General features: G+C 36.4%; 1 protein-coding gene across 2 annotated transcripts in view; it reads left to right on the forward strand.

Annotated features, from left to right (window-relative positions):
- The window catches only part of ZDHHC2 (zinc finger DHHC-type palmitoyltransferase 2), a 35,388-nt gene that overhangs the window by 14,215 nt on the left and 4,490 nt on the right, over positions 1 to 16,683 (forward strand). For both annotated transcript variants that reach the window (XM_065837779.2, XM_065837780.2), the window contains exons 4-12: positions 2,628 to 2,748; positions 3,712 to 3,781; positions 5,353 to 5,385; positions 9,051 to 9,171; positions 9,890 to 10,022; positions 12,463 to 12,589; positions 12,766 to 12,858; positions 13,975 to 14,084; positions 14,551 to 14,628. In XM_065837779.2, the coding sequence (XP_065693851.1) occupies positions 2,628 to 2,748; positions 3,712 to 3,781; positions 5,353 to 5,385; positions 9,051 to 9,171; positions 9,890 to 10,022; positions 12,463 to 12,589; positions 12,766 to 12,858; positions 13,975 to 14,084; positions 14,551 to 14,591 (849 nt within the window). In that variant the 3' untranslated portion in view covers positions 14,592 to 14,628. The remainder of the gene's footprint in view (positions 1 to 2,627; positions 2,749 to 3,711; positions 3,782 to 5,352; positions 5,386 to 9,050; positions 9,172 to 9,889; positions 10,023 to 12,462; positions 12,590 to 12,765; positions 12,859 to 13,974; positions 14,085 to 14,550; positions 14,629 to 16,683) is intronic.

Here is a 16,683-nt window from a genome sequence, read left to right on the forward strand (position 1 = left end):
GAATTCTTCCCCGTGCAGCTTGGTACAACCAGAACAAGCTTTTGGCCTCTTCCATCCAGTTTCTGTAGAGAAACCCCAAAGTCCTTAGCAGCTGCTATGTCACACAGCTTCCAAGATCACGAGGAATCATGCTATGGCTGCTTTGGAGTTTGAAATATTCACAAAGCCAATACTTCCTTCAGAATGGACTCATAACTGTAGCTCCTATAACTATAATGCCAACACAAAATAAATAGCTTGTGATTTCTACTGTCTGTTGTGCAGAGGTTTTAATTCACTAATAATATATGTAATTGTGGAAACAAGCAGATCATTCAAAGTATTTGGCATCTTCCTTGAATTTGGGGTGGAGAGGAGGGAAACAAATTAAGAAACTACTTCATTTGGTAATTACATAGCAAAATATATGCATGTGTATGGTGACTGTAGTGGTAATTAGAAGGGTTTTCAAATCACTGGGCTGATGCCAATAAAAGACTCTAAAAACATTTGGACAAATCCTTAGTAATTATAGTGGCGTTCTAAAGCCACCATACAATGCTACTGGAGAACCTCAAATGAAATATTCAGAGTATTAAAGCTGTGTAATAGAAAGCAACATGTGGTGTTCCTGTGTTCTTTGAATTTACACAATGTTGCTGGCAGTGACATCTCTTGTTGTTTCGTATCGTTTTCCTGATCTACTAGAGAAGTATTTTTAAAATTTAATTAGGATAGTTTGTAATGTGAAGTTATTGCTTGGCTTCCAGTTTCTAGGATGAAGTGTATAAATGTAAAAGGATGTCTTTCGAACTAAACTGAACTTGACTTATCAACTAACACAAGTACTCATTGGAAGATTGAAAAACAAATACAGCTTTTGTGTTTTGTTCTCATTAATACTGCAGCTGGTGCAGGCCACACTGCCTCTATATTTCTTTTTAAGCTTATTTTACCTTTTTACACGTATGAAAAGCACTGAAGTTCCATTACTGTGGCTTGGAATTTAAAATATTTCTGATCTGACATTTTTCTTCTGAAGTTCAAAGTGCTATCCCCAGCCCTCCCATATTGGAAATTATATGTCCAGAGAAACACTTCAAACTCAAGCAGTAGTGTACTACCCTGTATGCTTTGTAGAGCTTTTGCATAGAAGGTTTTCTTCTCTCTTGTGAGAGCTTGTGAGTTAGGAACTTCCCTCAGTGGTAGAAGAGGACTGTTGTAGTTGAGGATCTGCGGTGAAGGAGTCTTCTGGCTGCATTTTCTCTTGAACAGAGTTTGAGAGACTTCCCTGTAACGTGTGCTGTTCTGTGCCTGTGTGCACCAGCTATATACAAGCATTGCATCAAAGTGGGAGAGATTATGATTTCCTAGGCAGGAAGGTGGTGTAGACTTAGGACTACTCCAAGAACCAATACAAAATGATGGAGCAATAGCTCTATGTATGTCATACGGGAAGCATTGAAAAAAACTATTCTGAAACAAGTTTCTGTGGTGAGAAATCCTGGGTATCCCCATATAAATCAGTTCCATTGTTAGCAAGAGTGCATTCTTGCTTGGGAAAAAATGAGATGTGACCTGAGAAAATCATGCTGAACAGTGAACCTCCAGCTTCTGCTAGAAGATGGGGAACCTGGTCAGGGAAGTAGAGTGGTGCCTTCTCTATGGAGGTGAGAATAGGCTCCTAACTGTATGTTTCTGACTGCTGTCTTAGTTTTACATGCATCACTTTCATTTAGGAAAAAAATTATTATTATTATGACTAGTGTTTCTGTAGACGTAAGTGCTATGCAGAAGGCTTCTGTTTGTGGTGCAGGTTAGAGACAGCCACTCCTCCTGCCACGTGTGGACTTCTTTTCAGAGGTGATTTTGTGTCCTGTTTCTCTTTTGTTTCACCAAAGACTTTGGCATCTGCCCATTTCTAGAAACAACAAAGCTGACTATGTTGCTGTGTTACAGAGGACTTGATAAGAAATTTGGAAATAGTGTATACCATGCTTCTCTCTCAGTTATTTTTCCCCTCTCAGCTCCGTCTAGAGCAATATTTGTCATTGCCATTTGGGCAGGGACAGAAGTTGTCCTTTCATACAGGAAGATGTTACAACATGGTTTTTATGTCATACAGGACACCCAGCTCTTCCTTCCCTCAGCCAGTCTCTGAAGTAAAAATACATCCTAACACCTGCGTGAAGAAAACAGTGACTCTTCAGTGGCAAAGAATAGAAGGGAAAATGCCAGACACCAGAAGAGAAATAAAGAAATAAAGCTATTTTTTTCTGCTATTACTAGTACTGTATTTCAGTTAAAGACTGACATCCCTAGCTTATATTGACAGCTAATATTTAGTATTACAGAAGTAAACTAACTCACTTTTCAAGGCTCTTGATCCTCCTCTTGAAAAGTGTCATTTATTACTTCTGGAAGCATTCAGCATTGCATCAATACCAAATCAGAAATATTATTAATTATGTCGTCAATTGCCATAAACTAAATTAGTGGCCTTAGGAACACTGAGTTATTTGTTGTAATACCTTGCACATGCTGGTAATCCGTCGTTGTGTAATGAATGTTCCTCTTTACATCTCTACAGGTATTTCTTTAACTTGAAATTTGCTAAAAGATATCTTTGATTTTTAAAATTATTCCAGTTCCATCTATCATATTCAGACAAGGAATCTCTAGAGAGGGAGCCTAGAGGTGAATCCCAACAAGAAGTCTTAAGACGGGCAGCCAAGGATCTTCCTATCTACACACGGACAATGTCTGGAGGTAAATAGGTGTTCAGGAGACCACCGAAGGCAGGTGTCTTGATATACTTGGCTACCTAAACTCATTAAAAAAAAAAAAAACAAAAAACAAACAAAAAAGCAAAACAAGGGTTTGAGTTGCTGGGAAGAACTACTTTTCATACTTCAGAAAATAAAAAAGTGGGGCTAGGACTTAACTTTTGTGTAGCTTTATGCAGCTACTCTTACTCAGTGAAAAGATCATTGGAAAGTGATTGCTGTGTACAATTTATGTTTTTAAAGTAGATTGGCAATACCTTGCTAAATGTTTGCAAAGTGAATTTAACAAATACCTTGTAATACAAAAAAGATGCAGAGGAAGCTGTAGCAGTCTTTAATTGCATAAACTTCACTTCTCCTTTTGTAAGTTAAAAAAATAACATAATAACAAATTAATCACTTTCTGCATGTCATGTATAGCTAGCTAGATCACAGTAAGAAACCATTACTGTTTTAGTTGTTGGTTGTTCAGTTTCAAGAACAAAAGTTTTTCCAAACTAAGAGTTAATGTAATGATATTGCAAGTTTGTGAATGCTGGCTAGGCAAGCAAATGCAAGAGATAATCTCATACAGTAAATTAAATCTGTTAGAATAATAGCTTAAAATAGCTGTATTGTTGAACAGTCTTTAAAGGTTTTCCAGTCTAGTGAGGGTTTTGTTGGTTCGTTGGTTGTTTTGCAGAGCTGAAGTGTTTGGAAGAAAAAACCCTGATCAGCATGAATAGCAGAGATTGCAAAAACTGAGCTTTTTGGGTTCACTCTGCTAAATTCAGCATTGCAAGTACATAAAGAGTGTTTCAGTATTCTGTAACTGCTTCTGATCATGCTGAAACGCTTTTCTGGGGGTTTTGCTGGACTGAGCTTCCAGTATTTACTTCTGATAAGACTTCAGAATCAAAATGTGTAACTGTACGTTGAGATATAATCTTAGAACTTTTTTCTTTAGCAATCAGATACTGTGACAGATGCCACCTTGTAAAACCAGATCGTTGCCATCACTGCTCTGTATGCGACAAGTAAGAAAATATTTTAAATACATGGTTTTCTGAATAAAGGGATTTTTTTTTTCTTATCACAAAAGCTTTTATTTTTTGATGCATAGTTTTTTCAGGTTTAATATTTTGGCAGATAAGGTTTTTTCCCTTAGATTTTTTTTTAGGTTTAGTTTGGTTTTGTTTATTTATTTCTAAGGAATCATAGAATACGAGGTTGGAAGGAAGTCTGTAACTTACTCTAATTCATTTGATGGCTTTCTTGATGCCAATGTGGATTATGTGGTCTAACACTTCCTATACATAATGGTTAGAATTATTATTATTAAGGAAGAACTTTCCATAAGAATGTAACCAAAAATAGTTGATGAACAAAAAATTGCTGCTTTTGTTAGAATCTGAGAAAGGTCACTACCCATCTTAAGCTCATTGTGATGTCACTTCCATCTTATCTGAGGTAATAAACTTAATATCTTTTTTTGCACTGGATAACCTGCAGGTTATTTGTGTTTAAAGAAAGAAACAACCAAGCATCCCTCATTTCTAACTGAAGCTGTAAAATAAGATTTTGTTTATCTAACACAAAAGGAAGTTCACCTCCATATTCCCTAGAAGTCTAATTGCTTTCTAATTTAATCTTTCCTTTAGCCATCCCTCTCTCTAACCTTTCTCCAGTTAGCTTGGATGTCTATGTGTTTCTCCACTCTTGCCCCCAGTGGCTTACATTTCGAACTTTAAGAGAAGATGCGTCCTCAAACATGGGTTTATTCTTAGCTTTAAGGCTGTTCCAAATACTCTTCAGCTGATAATGCATCAGACCTTCCAACATGGTTGTGAGGGAGAGAAGACTTTCCATTTTGTCCAGGAAAACAGCAGAGGCACTGAAAGAGTAACTGAGTTGAGGCAGAAAGAGGATCTTGATTGTGTTGCATGGGAAAGTAGTTGCCATGTAAAATGGGAACAGTCTTATGTCTGAGCAGGGCAGGTAAAAAGGGTGACCTGTGATATCCTATGAGATATGAGTGAAATTTGAAGAATGCCCTTAGCTAATGTATTTTGCAGAATACCTTAATCATCTTCTTCTCAAAATTCACTGGCTTCAATTATAACTGATTTTCTTTTGAATGTTTTATTAATGGAGAGCAATTTATTGCAAAAAATGTTTAGAATTTTTTCATACAAGGTAAGTTCTTAAAAACCTCATGTGTATATACTTTGAAATATATTTGGTTGCCTATTAAGTATATAATAATTGAATTATCTCAGTTTCTAAGTCTCTATCAGAGAATAAACAATAGTTGAAAAACCTATTCAGATTGAGGACCAAATCCTAAAACTGAAGTTGTAGGTAGCGTTTTATCACTAAGTTCATGAAATAACAGTTGTTTTGGGATTGGGTTGCGTACGGTTTACTTGTAGGTAAATTATCTTATGTGAATTTAAATAGGCATCTTTAATAAATGGATTAGGTAACCAATAGTACATATGGGCAATTCTTAATCTGTATGCAAGTGATTTAAATCTGACACGTAACTCTACTTCTGACTTGTTTTTTCTTTTGCCTTTTGTAATGCTTGGAATTCTGTTTTTTTAAGATGCATTTTGAAAATGGATCATCATTGCCCATGGTGAGTGTACTATCTGCTTTCTTTTCTTACTTCTGATTTGGTAAAATAAACTCTTGAGGAGCCTGTTACGAAGGTGATGCTTCACTATTCTAGAGCTAGATGCTTATATGAAGTTACTAATCTTGGAGGACAGTTGGAGTTACTTACTGTATGTCCTCTTTTCCTAGTTGTGAGATATGGGAAGAAGTTCATACATGAGTTTTCTTAGACCTTTTGAGTTAGATAACTCCATATTTTAACAGTTAGGATGAAGTAAACTTCTGGTCAATAAGAAAACTACTTTTAAGAATTGTCTGTTTTCTTTACGGACTTTGAGTATCATTGTGGCTTAGTTGCACTGAATGATGAAATATTACCCTAGGTTAAAAAACAAAGGGGAAGGACTGCGCCTTGTTCCCCTTAGTGGAGCTTGAGTGGGCTTGCTGAAAACAGCAAGTTAGCTCTTTTATGAGTTCTTTGTTTTGTTCCATTTTTTCTTTCATTTTTTCTCTCCCTCTCCCTCCCACCCTTCCTCCTTTTGCTGCTGTGTGAGCCTGCATAGCAGTTTTGTTTCCCTGTCTTTTCTCAGCAGCCCGTGAAACCAATGGGTAGGCAGGACATGTAATTAATTTTATGTGAGTTTGGCACGTACCTCACAGAAATGATTGAAGATAATTGTTTAGTAAGGTCCAAGTTAAGAGGATTGAGTGATAGATGGCAGTTCTTCACTGCATGAAACTGGTCAGCGAAGAATTTCCTGCATGGGATGAACTGAATGGAAGATGTTCTAAGCAGCTGGTTTGACCTTCTTAAATCAAACTCCTGGGCAGAGGGGACTCTGTCCTGGGGGAGGAAGGGGTGCTGGGCTCCTCCTGTTCGTCTTGGTCCTGACTACAGCCTCTGATATAATGCAGGATGATTTAACAATTCCCCCTTACTTTGTATGCTAGATACAGTTGAAAGAAATCCTAACAATATAGTGTAGAGTTAGTTTCTACATCTTTTTTTGCTGTAGGGATATCGATCAGCATGTGAAACTTGGTCATGTTTAGTGTTAGTAGTGCACTTGTTATAAAAAAACGAATACGGATAAGATTGTTGAATAATGAACAAATTTCTTGTAAGAAAAAAAGGCTGTTTTCTTTTTTCAGCCTTCTTAAAGCTGTCTTTTAGAAAGACATAAGAAAAATAGCTGTCAGGCTCTTTCTGACAAAATATCAATGAAAAGTCTCAATATTACTGTCATTATTCAGTATTATACATGTCTCTCATAAGCTTTATTGTCTGTTTGGGATTTTTTTGAGTTATCCTGCCTTAGGATAGTACATGAAAATGTCCTTAATGTAAACTTCAATTTCAGAATAAAATTCCATTGCATCAAACAACAAATCATAAGTGGAACACTAATGTGTTGTATAAAGGAGCAGTGAAGTGGTATTTCACTAGGGGATAGACCATTAGAAAAATAAACTCAATTTTCCTCTCAGTAGCAGTTGCTTGTTTTACCTGTTTGCACACTCTTCATGTCCAAAAATCATAACATACCCAGTTTGAGAGAGTATTTACACTGCTCGTTGTTTTTCATCTAATAAGCAACTGGTGCAAAAAGAAAAAGTGGAGAAGGTACTTGCAAGACATGTAACACTTCTTGTTGGAGGATTGTTCGTTCCTTTTGTACTCCAAGTAACAGAAATGTGCTAGAAAAAGAGGTATTGTCTTGCTTTATTTTTCCTAAGCTGAGTGGATGTCCACCCTGAAAATATTATCTACCTGAAAGCAACAAGAGAGTTTTGAAATATTGCAGAGATGCTGAACACACATTATAGTTTCCTTTAAAGACCTGTATTCAAGGGTTCTTCAGGAAATATCCCATGTCTATTTTACCTACAAAAGTAAGGGTGCAAATCAGTATAATGGGTGAGTTTTAGCCTCCCTAAAAACATCATTAGGTCCCAATTTGCCTTTCGTCTTGGTGGAAGCAAGTTGGGTGGCGAAGAATGAAGAAAGAACCCATGTGATGCTTAGGGAAAGCAGGCAAACAGTAAAGGGAATTGCTATTTTAATGTTTTGCAAGGAGAAAGATTTCTGGAGACAAGACAGGTAAAAATACCCTGGGAAAAGTAAGAGCATTTGGAAGGCAGAGGTAGTAAGATGGTAGTCACGTCCTAGCCCCAGGTCAGCTGTCTTCTGCTTTTTGGGAGGCTTTATTTTGGCTATCACTCCTGCAATAATGGAAGTGCTCTGATAAATGGAAATATTTAATGTTAATTGCCTGGTAACTACTCTAACAGGTTTAAGTGATGCAGAAATAAAAGCGTTAGTAATTTCTGTGCTAGTGCTCCTGCTACTCACACTGTTGGTAGAGCTGCAGGCAGGAATGTTATGGCTTGGCGCTTCACCCAAAATATAGCAACTCTAATATTAACAAGGTGCATTAGAAAGACCTTAGGAATTGTTTGAAACATCTCTTCTTTGTCTTTTGGGTTATCAAAAAATAATTTAGATTCTCCTTAATTCTGTAATGCTTTTAGTTAACTGAGTTGCATCACCTTTAGTTCTTTTTTATTTTTTTAAATGTTATCTGTAACCAAATTGTTAACCTGGGATGTTCTTCTGTATGGATGTTTGACTGCAATAGCACACTATTATTTAGCCAGTTGTTGGTACGTTGTTGCCAGTTTTACTTTTCCTCAAAATGTTAGACTTCAAACCCAACCAACATTCTTGGGTGATATGATTTGATACTACATGTTTAACTTGTACAATTACAAAATGTTGGTGTTTACTTTCTCTTTTAATCTTGATGAACTATTCTCTTCTAGTTAGAACTCCTCAGTCTGGGGCTTTGTCAAAACTGAGGGGAGCAGGATAATTTATGAAAGTTTGGTTTAATGTGTGTATGGTATGCAGCAGCGCAAAAGAACAATGAGAAGGAAATCTGTCTTTGATTCAAGAAATTTCCTCTCTGATGAATAACATTTCACTTTCTATTTATTTTCTCACTAAATAGTGTCATAAATTAAAAACTGTCATAAAAGAAATACTATGAACGTAAAGTAGGGTTTTCATAGAAACGTTGCAATTTATCGTGAAATGGCTAACTTTGATGTATTGAATGAAGAAGACACTTCACTGTGGAGAATTGTAAATTCACTTTGTAATTAGAATCATGATGATCTTAGAAACATATCTTCTGGGATTTTTGTTAATTAGAACAATCTCCTGTGAGTCCATCTTAATTGTAGTTAATACTAATGCTTAGCTACTGCTACATGTTTCAGTGGCAATGCTAATTTTAATGTTTAGCCAAGGTGGCATGTTCTGTAAAAACATCAAACAAACAAAACTAACCACCCCGAGGATGGATAACAGTAGTATACAGTGGAAGTTTATTTTGAATTTTAAGATTTAGCCCTATTCTGATTACCATCACTCTCTCCCTAAAGAAGAGAATTGTTGCAATAACTTGTTCTGCACTTCCAGATGCTAAAGTTAGAATTTCTACACTGATTTGGGAGTTGAAGCTAAATACATTTGAGTAGCTTGAGACGTTCACAGATAGGAAGCAAAACTTGTTTACATGCTGATATTAACTTTTTTAGAGTAAATATGTTTCATTCTAAATTAGATTAAAGCAAATCTTCACATTATATTTTTATTTTTACTTTTTTTTTTTTTTTTGTCAGGGTGAACAACTGTGTAGGATTCTCCAATTACAAATTTTTTCTTCTCTTCTTGGCTTACTCTCTACTGTATTGCCTTTTCATTGCTGCAACGGATTTACAGTATTTTATCAAGTTTTGGACAGTAAGTACCTGCTGTCTGTAAGCTTATGAATTTACTGCTGTGCAAGAAGTCTAAGATTTGAGGCTTTACATAGTAGTCTAGTATCTCCTAATATGGGGTACGAAAGCTTATCTAATAATCATAGCCCTCTATTTTTTTCCTTTATCACAGATTATGAAATTTCACTTATTCTTACATTATTTTGAGGCTTTGTAGTACAAGCATGCAATTACTTAGAAAATATTTTACAAGGAAATTTAAATTATACATAGGTTTTGTTAAATTCCTTTAATGCTATGCTATGAAAAAGCTTCAGAGAAATTTTCCAGTATTTTAATTATGATTATCTGCATTCACAACTTAGGATATTACCTTCTTAGCTGTACATTATTTATGCTGTTATGTCATTGTTCGGAAAAGGCTCATTAAGCAAGATAATTTTTGTAAAGATTATTCTTCTCTGAAAGACGGTTCAAAGTTCAGATCCAAATTGCAGGTTCTTGTTGTCTGTATTTATACTTTCTCAAGAAAGAGTCCATTTGTTTAACTTAGATGCTGTCAACAACCTAATTGCATGGTTGTCTGTACATAGAAGGTGTATAATTCATTTATTCAGACTCTTGTTGCGTGGTGTGTTTGTGTCTGCACTGAATTTGATTTGGCTGAAGAGAGGATTATTAATAATCATATTAAACAGCTATTTCCCCAATTCTAATGGCATGATTTTTTTTTTTCTTAGAATGGCCTTCCTGATACTCAAGCCAAGTTCCACATCATGTTTTTATTCTTTGCTGCAGCTATGTTTTCTGTCAGTTTGTCTTCTCTCTTTGGATATCACTGTTGGCTTGTCAGCAAGAATAAGTCTACATTAGGTAAGTGTATTTAATGCTTCTGTGTTTGACAACAAGAAATAAACAATAGATGTATATTGTATGTATGAGGTTAATGGAAACAGTGGGTGATCCTCTGCAGGTTCCTGGATCCTGTTTGGAAGTTCCCATGTCTGGCAGTGTCCAGTACTGACTCCCCAGTTCTACTGCTCCCCAGAATTTCTGACACTTTTTCTCATGCCCCAAAGGACCAAGCTATTAATAAACTTATCCTCTTCCTCTCACTTCCTCCTCCAATCCGCAGCTTGTTAACAGAAATGGAATAAATTTAGAAACATAAATTGAGATCACTTTGTGATAAATATTGGACACACTAATGGATGCTTGCACAAGTGCTTCTTGTTTGGCGTTCCGCAGGTCAGAGTCCTGTGATGTGGTGTCTCAGTCAGGGCAGTGGCTCCAGCGCTTCATTCCCACCCTTGCCCCCTGCGGAACCAATGTTCCTCGGTTCAGTTTGGCTATAATTTTGTTTAAAAGCTCTGAAGGGCAGTTATTAATTTCAAAACTTTGCCTGTACTGGAGGCAAGGAGAGAAAAAAACAAAGATCTATAAGGTAGGCTGATGGTGACCTTGCCTTTGTTATTTTTGATCAACGTGACTGAGCACAAGAGCCCATGTCATAAAATGATCTGATACAGAAGAACCGACTTTAAGGCAGTCCTTCTATATTTAGTAGTAACTGAACAGAGATCTGAAGGGCAGTTTTACAGTTGTGGGTCCTGTCTACTGCATAATCAAAGATGCATTGAAAGGAGAACATGTTATGAGTTAATTTTAAAAACCCCAAAGAAGGTGGCTTGTACCTCTATACCTCTGCTATGGGAGTGTATATATAACTGCATCAAATACCAGTGTTAAGCCAGGATTTCCCACCACCTGGATGCATGTTTGTCTGTTTATAAATCTTAAAAAAACAATGAGTAGAAATAGGTGCAGAAGATTTGAGTTCCTGTTCTATACGATATCCCAGACTAGAATAGTACCAATTTGTGATATATTCATTAAAGTACTTTAGATGCTTTTCTGTTGATATAAGCTGAATTAGAGTAAGCCAATGAATTGATCTGCTTTTTTCCCATTCTCTTGGGATTTACTAATATGTAGATGATGAATGGAAAACTTTGAATATATATGTCCTTGGAAGAAAGCTTGTTTACTTCAAGATTTCTCTAGGGTTTGTGAGTTTCTTCAGTATTCTGAAAAATCATCTCCTTAGAAATTAGTGTTGGAAGAAATTTGTTCACTCCAGTTGTAAATAGAGAAAAGTTTCATTAATGATGCTTAAATAAATGGAAGTAATTAAGTATTCCGTTTATAAACTGCTCTTATCATTTTAGTGCAAAAAATATTGTTCAAAGGTAACTGTAATGCCTTATACTTCGAATTCAATGTTTCATGTTTTTAAAACTAAATTTATTCCATGCTGGTAATATGCAATGTTTTCTGTACACTTAGCTGCTCAAAAAGATCTGTTTGTCTTGTCTTCGCATTTTACTTTGAGAAATTCCTCAATATGTGAAACCCTGAACTTGCCGCTGACAGCTTTAAGTATGACTGTGCTTAAATCATCCTGGGAGCTGATTTCCTAGTCTAACATGGACCTCTATAAGAGTATCGCCATTTTCCCTTCCCTCTTCTTTAAAACACCTCGTAACTAATGCACACTACCTGTCAAAGGTGATTTCCAGCAGTTCATAGCTGAGCATTTACTGCAGAAGGACGATCTCTGCACGGTTCTGCCATGATTTGTGTGAGCTGTACTGTCAGCACATAGTTTGCCTGCTATATGTAGCCAATTAAGGGAATTAAATGGCTATCAGTCACTTGGTGGAAAGTGAATGAGTTTTGTGCTTCGGGCACTTTGCAACACTTGAAGCTATATTTAGCTCTCTTCTCCTGAAATTTAGGTTGAATGTACATGGGGAATAATACAGATCTATGGGTAAAGTGATTTCTTTATGCAGCTGTAAACCAGAGTATTTTCGTACCCCCGTGTGTGAAAAGCTAGTCTTAATACTGAAGCAGTTTAAGCTTTTCTTCTTTTCATTACTCTTCCTGTAGTAAACCCTTAAGTTTTTTTCTTTCTCGAACACTCCCTGTGGTATGGTCACATGCTAAAATCTTCTTATAACATGTAAGACCTTCTTAAAAAGTGAGTTGCTCACTCTTCCTTGCCTTGATAAGGGAGGAGGGTGGAAGAGATTTCATCCTTCCTCAGCCATCGGACTTGCTCTGCACACACAGTGACTGCCCAGCCCTGCCCTTGGCTTTCAGGAGTGGAGTAGCTTTCCTCAGCCACTTGAGCAGCACAGTCGTTCGTTCCTCTTATGTGGTGGCATCACCGGTGCAGTTGCCTAAGTACCAACATGAAAGTTAAATGTGCTATCTTGTGAAGAAATCTGATTAATTTTTTCTTTTTAAGAGGTATTCAGAGCTCCCATATTTCGTCATAGAACAGACAAGAATGGCTTTAGCCTGGGCTTCAGCAAAAACCTAAGGCAGGTGTTTGGTGATGAGAAGAAATACTGGTTGCTGCCAGTGTTTTCAAGGTATGCTCAGTTTTTAATGCTTCATTTGTTGAAACTGTTGATTAATCAGGATGTACAGGGTTTGAGGGAGTTAGCTTTTTGAAATAAGATATGGTAGTATTCACTTTAGAAAAAATACCAAACAGTTCTTGGAAGCATTTTTTTTCTATGTATGACACTAATTCTGGATTTTTCAGTCTAGGGGATGGTTGCTCCTTCCCAACTTGCCTTGTTAATCAGGATCCTGAGCAAGCTTCCACACCTGGTGGTCTTAATTCAACATCCAAAAAGTAATCTGCTTTTTGTTTCTTATTTCAAATAGTTGATATTCTGTTTTTTTTTCCAGTGCACATATAAATGGTACCGTATATAAGATACTTAAAAGTGGTAAGCAAATGAAGAGTCTCCTATTAAGAAATAAAAGTCAAATTTTAAAAGGCTAAGCTGTAATTCAGCTAGTCCTCAGACTTATATTTAAATTTATGGAAATATAGTGGGGATTTTTTCCCCTGATGTGCTTTGTCTTGGTGCAGTGGCATCCCAGGACCTGAATTTTCCACACCTGCCTAACATTCAGTATCAGCAATATTCTGTTCTGCATACGTAGGAGACGGTCGGTGGGCCTGCCTGTGATACAGATGGGTTACCTTGCTAGGGGGAGGGCTGCTCCTTCATATCCGATGAAAGATGCTTCACTTAAGGGAATCCCCGGCCTCAGCACTTGAGCCAGAGCACAGAAGCTGCACATTAAATGCACATATTTTGTTTCTGCTGATAACAGGATATATTTTCTTACTTCTTATCCTTCACGGATATGACATCTTTGAAGTGTGAAAAGTATGCAGATGCTTCTTAAACTAAAAAAATATAATAGCCTAGTGTTTCATATTGTAACTTTTTTGCAACACATATGTAATGAAGAGTGTGAGAAGTATAGTAGACTTGGATATGTGACTAAGAAGTGATAATGGAATTGTATTGCCAATCTTTTATTCATGAAGGAAATACATTATGTTTCAGCTAGGTAATTATTGATGTTTTAAATTTTATTGCTTATATTAGGCAAGAGCTTTTGCAGGTTTTCTCTCCACTGTTTATCATGTCAGGTTTGTTGTAATGGGAGAGAATATGGATAGAGTGCATTTGGAACTGAAGTACATGTATTAATATATAATAGCTGTCAAAGGAAAAATCAGAATGTTTCCCTGTTCTGTGCTAGGGAGTTGCTTTTTAGATTGTGCTTGCATCTGTGACAAATGCAATGATGTAATGTATGTAATGATAAAAGTGTGAAAAAGATGAAGCAAAGTCAGTTGGGGAAAATACCGTGTATGACAAACTGTTTGATATGTGTGGTAAGAGAATGAAAATTACTGCAATTTACTACAATTTTATTTGCATTACAGTGAGAACCACCTGTTTCCTGCAAAGCCGTTGCGTGATTCCCAGAGCCACCTTCTTACAGATACATCATCTTGGTCAGAAACTAGTACGAAGGCTGAAAATGGCAAAGTTGGTAAGGAATTGATTTATGCTGCAATGATCCGTTTTGTAATAAACTAGTTTTTGAGGATATAGTGTAAAAATGACCCAGGTCACTTGGTTTGTATTCATGAACCAAAATTAATGAAGCTTATTCTAAATGCATGTTTGTAGGATGTTACATGTGTCCAGCTGCTGTGCCCTTCCCAGTTAAACCTGACCGAGAGATACTGAGAACACTAACATCAGTACGTGCTAATTATCTTTTAGGCTGAGCCTGAGAATTCTTTTGGTGACAAATTGCTCATAGCAGAATGTGATGACACCTTGTTACAACTAGTGAGAAGTCATGTAGTGGACACAGGACAGGAGCAGACTGGGTAGCAGATTCATAGCAGTAGAAGGTTCATAAAGATGAATTGATATTTAAAGGTTGTATTAATTTGCTGAAGTGAACATGTGACCTTCTCCTGTGGAAATAAATTTTTTTGTATTTACAGGTATGAGCAATCCTGCACTAACCATGGAAAATGAAACCTAATTTCCCTTAAAATAAACATCTGATTATGTAAGGAAAGGTATGTTAATATTCTCTCTACTTAATATGTTATTCCATCATTCCTTACCACTTGAAGAATGCACAGAAGAACATTACTAAAGCAATTCCTATGTTTTAATTTCTTCAATTTAATGTTTTTTACCATGACTAGCAGTACATGAATTCAAAGTTTTAAACTAAGCCTCTTATTTCTTGATGTCTTGTGTCTGCAAAATAGTTTAACCTTTATACCCATTGCTTTTAGGTAATATTCCAAAATATTATTATTCCCTGTCTTTAGAAAGATGAAATTGTGACTATTCAAGCTGTGCAGCAAATATTTGTCAAGTTAAGTTTGAAAACGGAAGTTAGTTCTAAACACAACGCAAAGACCATAGTTTGGTCTGCTATAGCAGGTAAAGGTCTTTCAGATGATGAAGGAAAAAAGATTTATTCTAATTTGTAAACTATTAGCAGCTTGTTCCTCTGTGCCAAGTACTGAGCTGCATCCTATTTAATAACAAGGTGTTGGCTACTGAAAACAAAAGGTGTCCATATGACTTCCTGATTATTTAGTCTCCTATTGTTAAAAACAGCTGAGATTTTTTTTGTTTTCTTGCATTTATATCTTGCAACATAGTCTTCTCAGAAGGCGCGTTTGAGAAGCAGCTGGTAAATTCTGTTATGTACATAAGAGGAGAAAACTTTAATTGACTTGTGGGGAATGCACCCAATTGATCACCATATTCACTTTTGTATTTGAAGATTTCTAACTCCACCAAAGCTTAATGGAAATCAACTATTTCATTTGTAAAGCTGGATAAAAAAATTCACTCCAACTCAAAGCATTTCAGCATGCCAGATAATTTATGGTTTTTCCAACGACATTGGACAAGTCACTCCAGCAAGGTCATTTCCATCTCTGCTACTGGCAGTTCCCTTTCAGTCAGCCCAAAAAAGTGTCTCGAGGGGATGTCCTTCATTTGTGTGTGACGTGACGCCTGGACATGCTGTCACGGCTGCCAGGTTGCTCTCAGTCACTCCTGGAGGAAGTGGAAGGCCTGGAAAGCCATCAGAGAACTGCAGCGATTGTTACTAGGCCCATTAGGCATGGCATTGCACTGTCAATGCAGATAATAGAAATGGTCGGTGTGCAGATCGCACCAGGTAGCCTGTAGCTTCTACCAAAAGGTCCCAAAAGTTCGGTTGGATTCATCAGAGAAACGAGAAAATTCTTGACCCTTACATTCTGGCTTTGTGTTTAGTGGTGAATGAAGACACAGATGGTTCCAGATATAGGTACATCCACAAACTTGATGATGGTGTGAAGTGTTAAAGTGTTGAAAATGTGGGTGTCAAATGAAAGGGAGAGTTAAGAGATGAGGAAATGAAACTCAGCTGGAGTCTGCAATTTTAGCTGCTCTATGTAGGTTTTCTTAATAGAATCAAAATTCTCACTTCTAAGATTTAGTTCAAAATGTAAAATGACATGCTGCTGCCCGGTTTAATCCATCAGTTGTTTCAACAAAACAACAGCTTCTGAAAAAGAATAAATTACTCAATTTCAGTTAGTTTCATGTCTTTTACATGTGGTCAGTGCTCAAGAATAAAGCACTGGAGACAAGCTTTAAAGAAAACCATTTTTTTAATTATGTTACATAAGTATCATTAGTTGCAATTAGTTTTGTCAGGTTGGAGTTCTACTTTCAAAGGTCCCAACATTTTATTTACTTAACTAATAACTTTTAAACTTTAATCATTCTTTGAACCCTGTGTACATTTTATCAGAACTTTGCCATTCAGTTTATTCTGAATGTCAAACAGGGTCTGTGATTGTTCTCAAGATGCTGCAAGTGTGTAAGAAAGGGTTTTTTTCAAGCTGATTTGCTTGATAAAAATATCTTGCTATTTTTTAGTTTTGGGGTTTTTTTTTCTTGTTTGTTGTTGTTTTTTGTTTTTATTTCTGTTTTTTTCTTTTAGTCCAGTTAGGCAAAGTAACAGATCTGTGTTTGTAGTCTGATTACCCCATCCCCAAGGTTTTAGGGGGTGGGGTTTTTCGTTTGGGTTGGGTTTTTTGTGGGGTGTTGCTGTTTGT

This window comes from Patagioenas fasciata, chromosome 4 (assembly GCF_037038585.1).
Source record: "Patagioenas fasciata isolate bPatFas1 chromosome 4, bPatFas1.hap1, whole genome shotgun sequence".
In the NCBI taxonomy this organism is placed as follows: Eukaryota; Metazoa; Chordata; class Aves; order Columbiformes; family Columbidae; genus Patagioenas; species Patagioenas fasciata.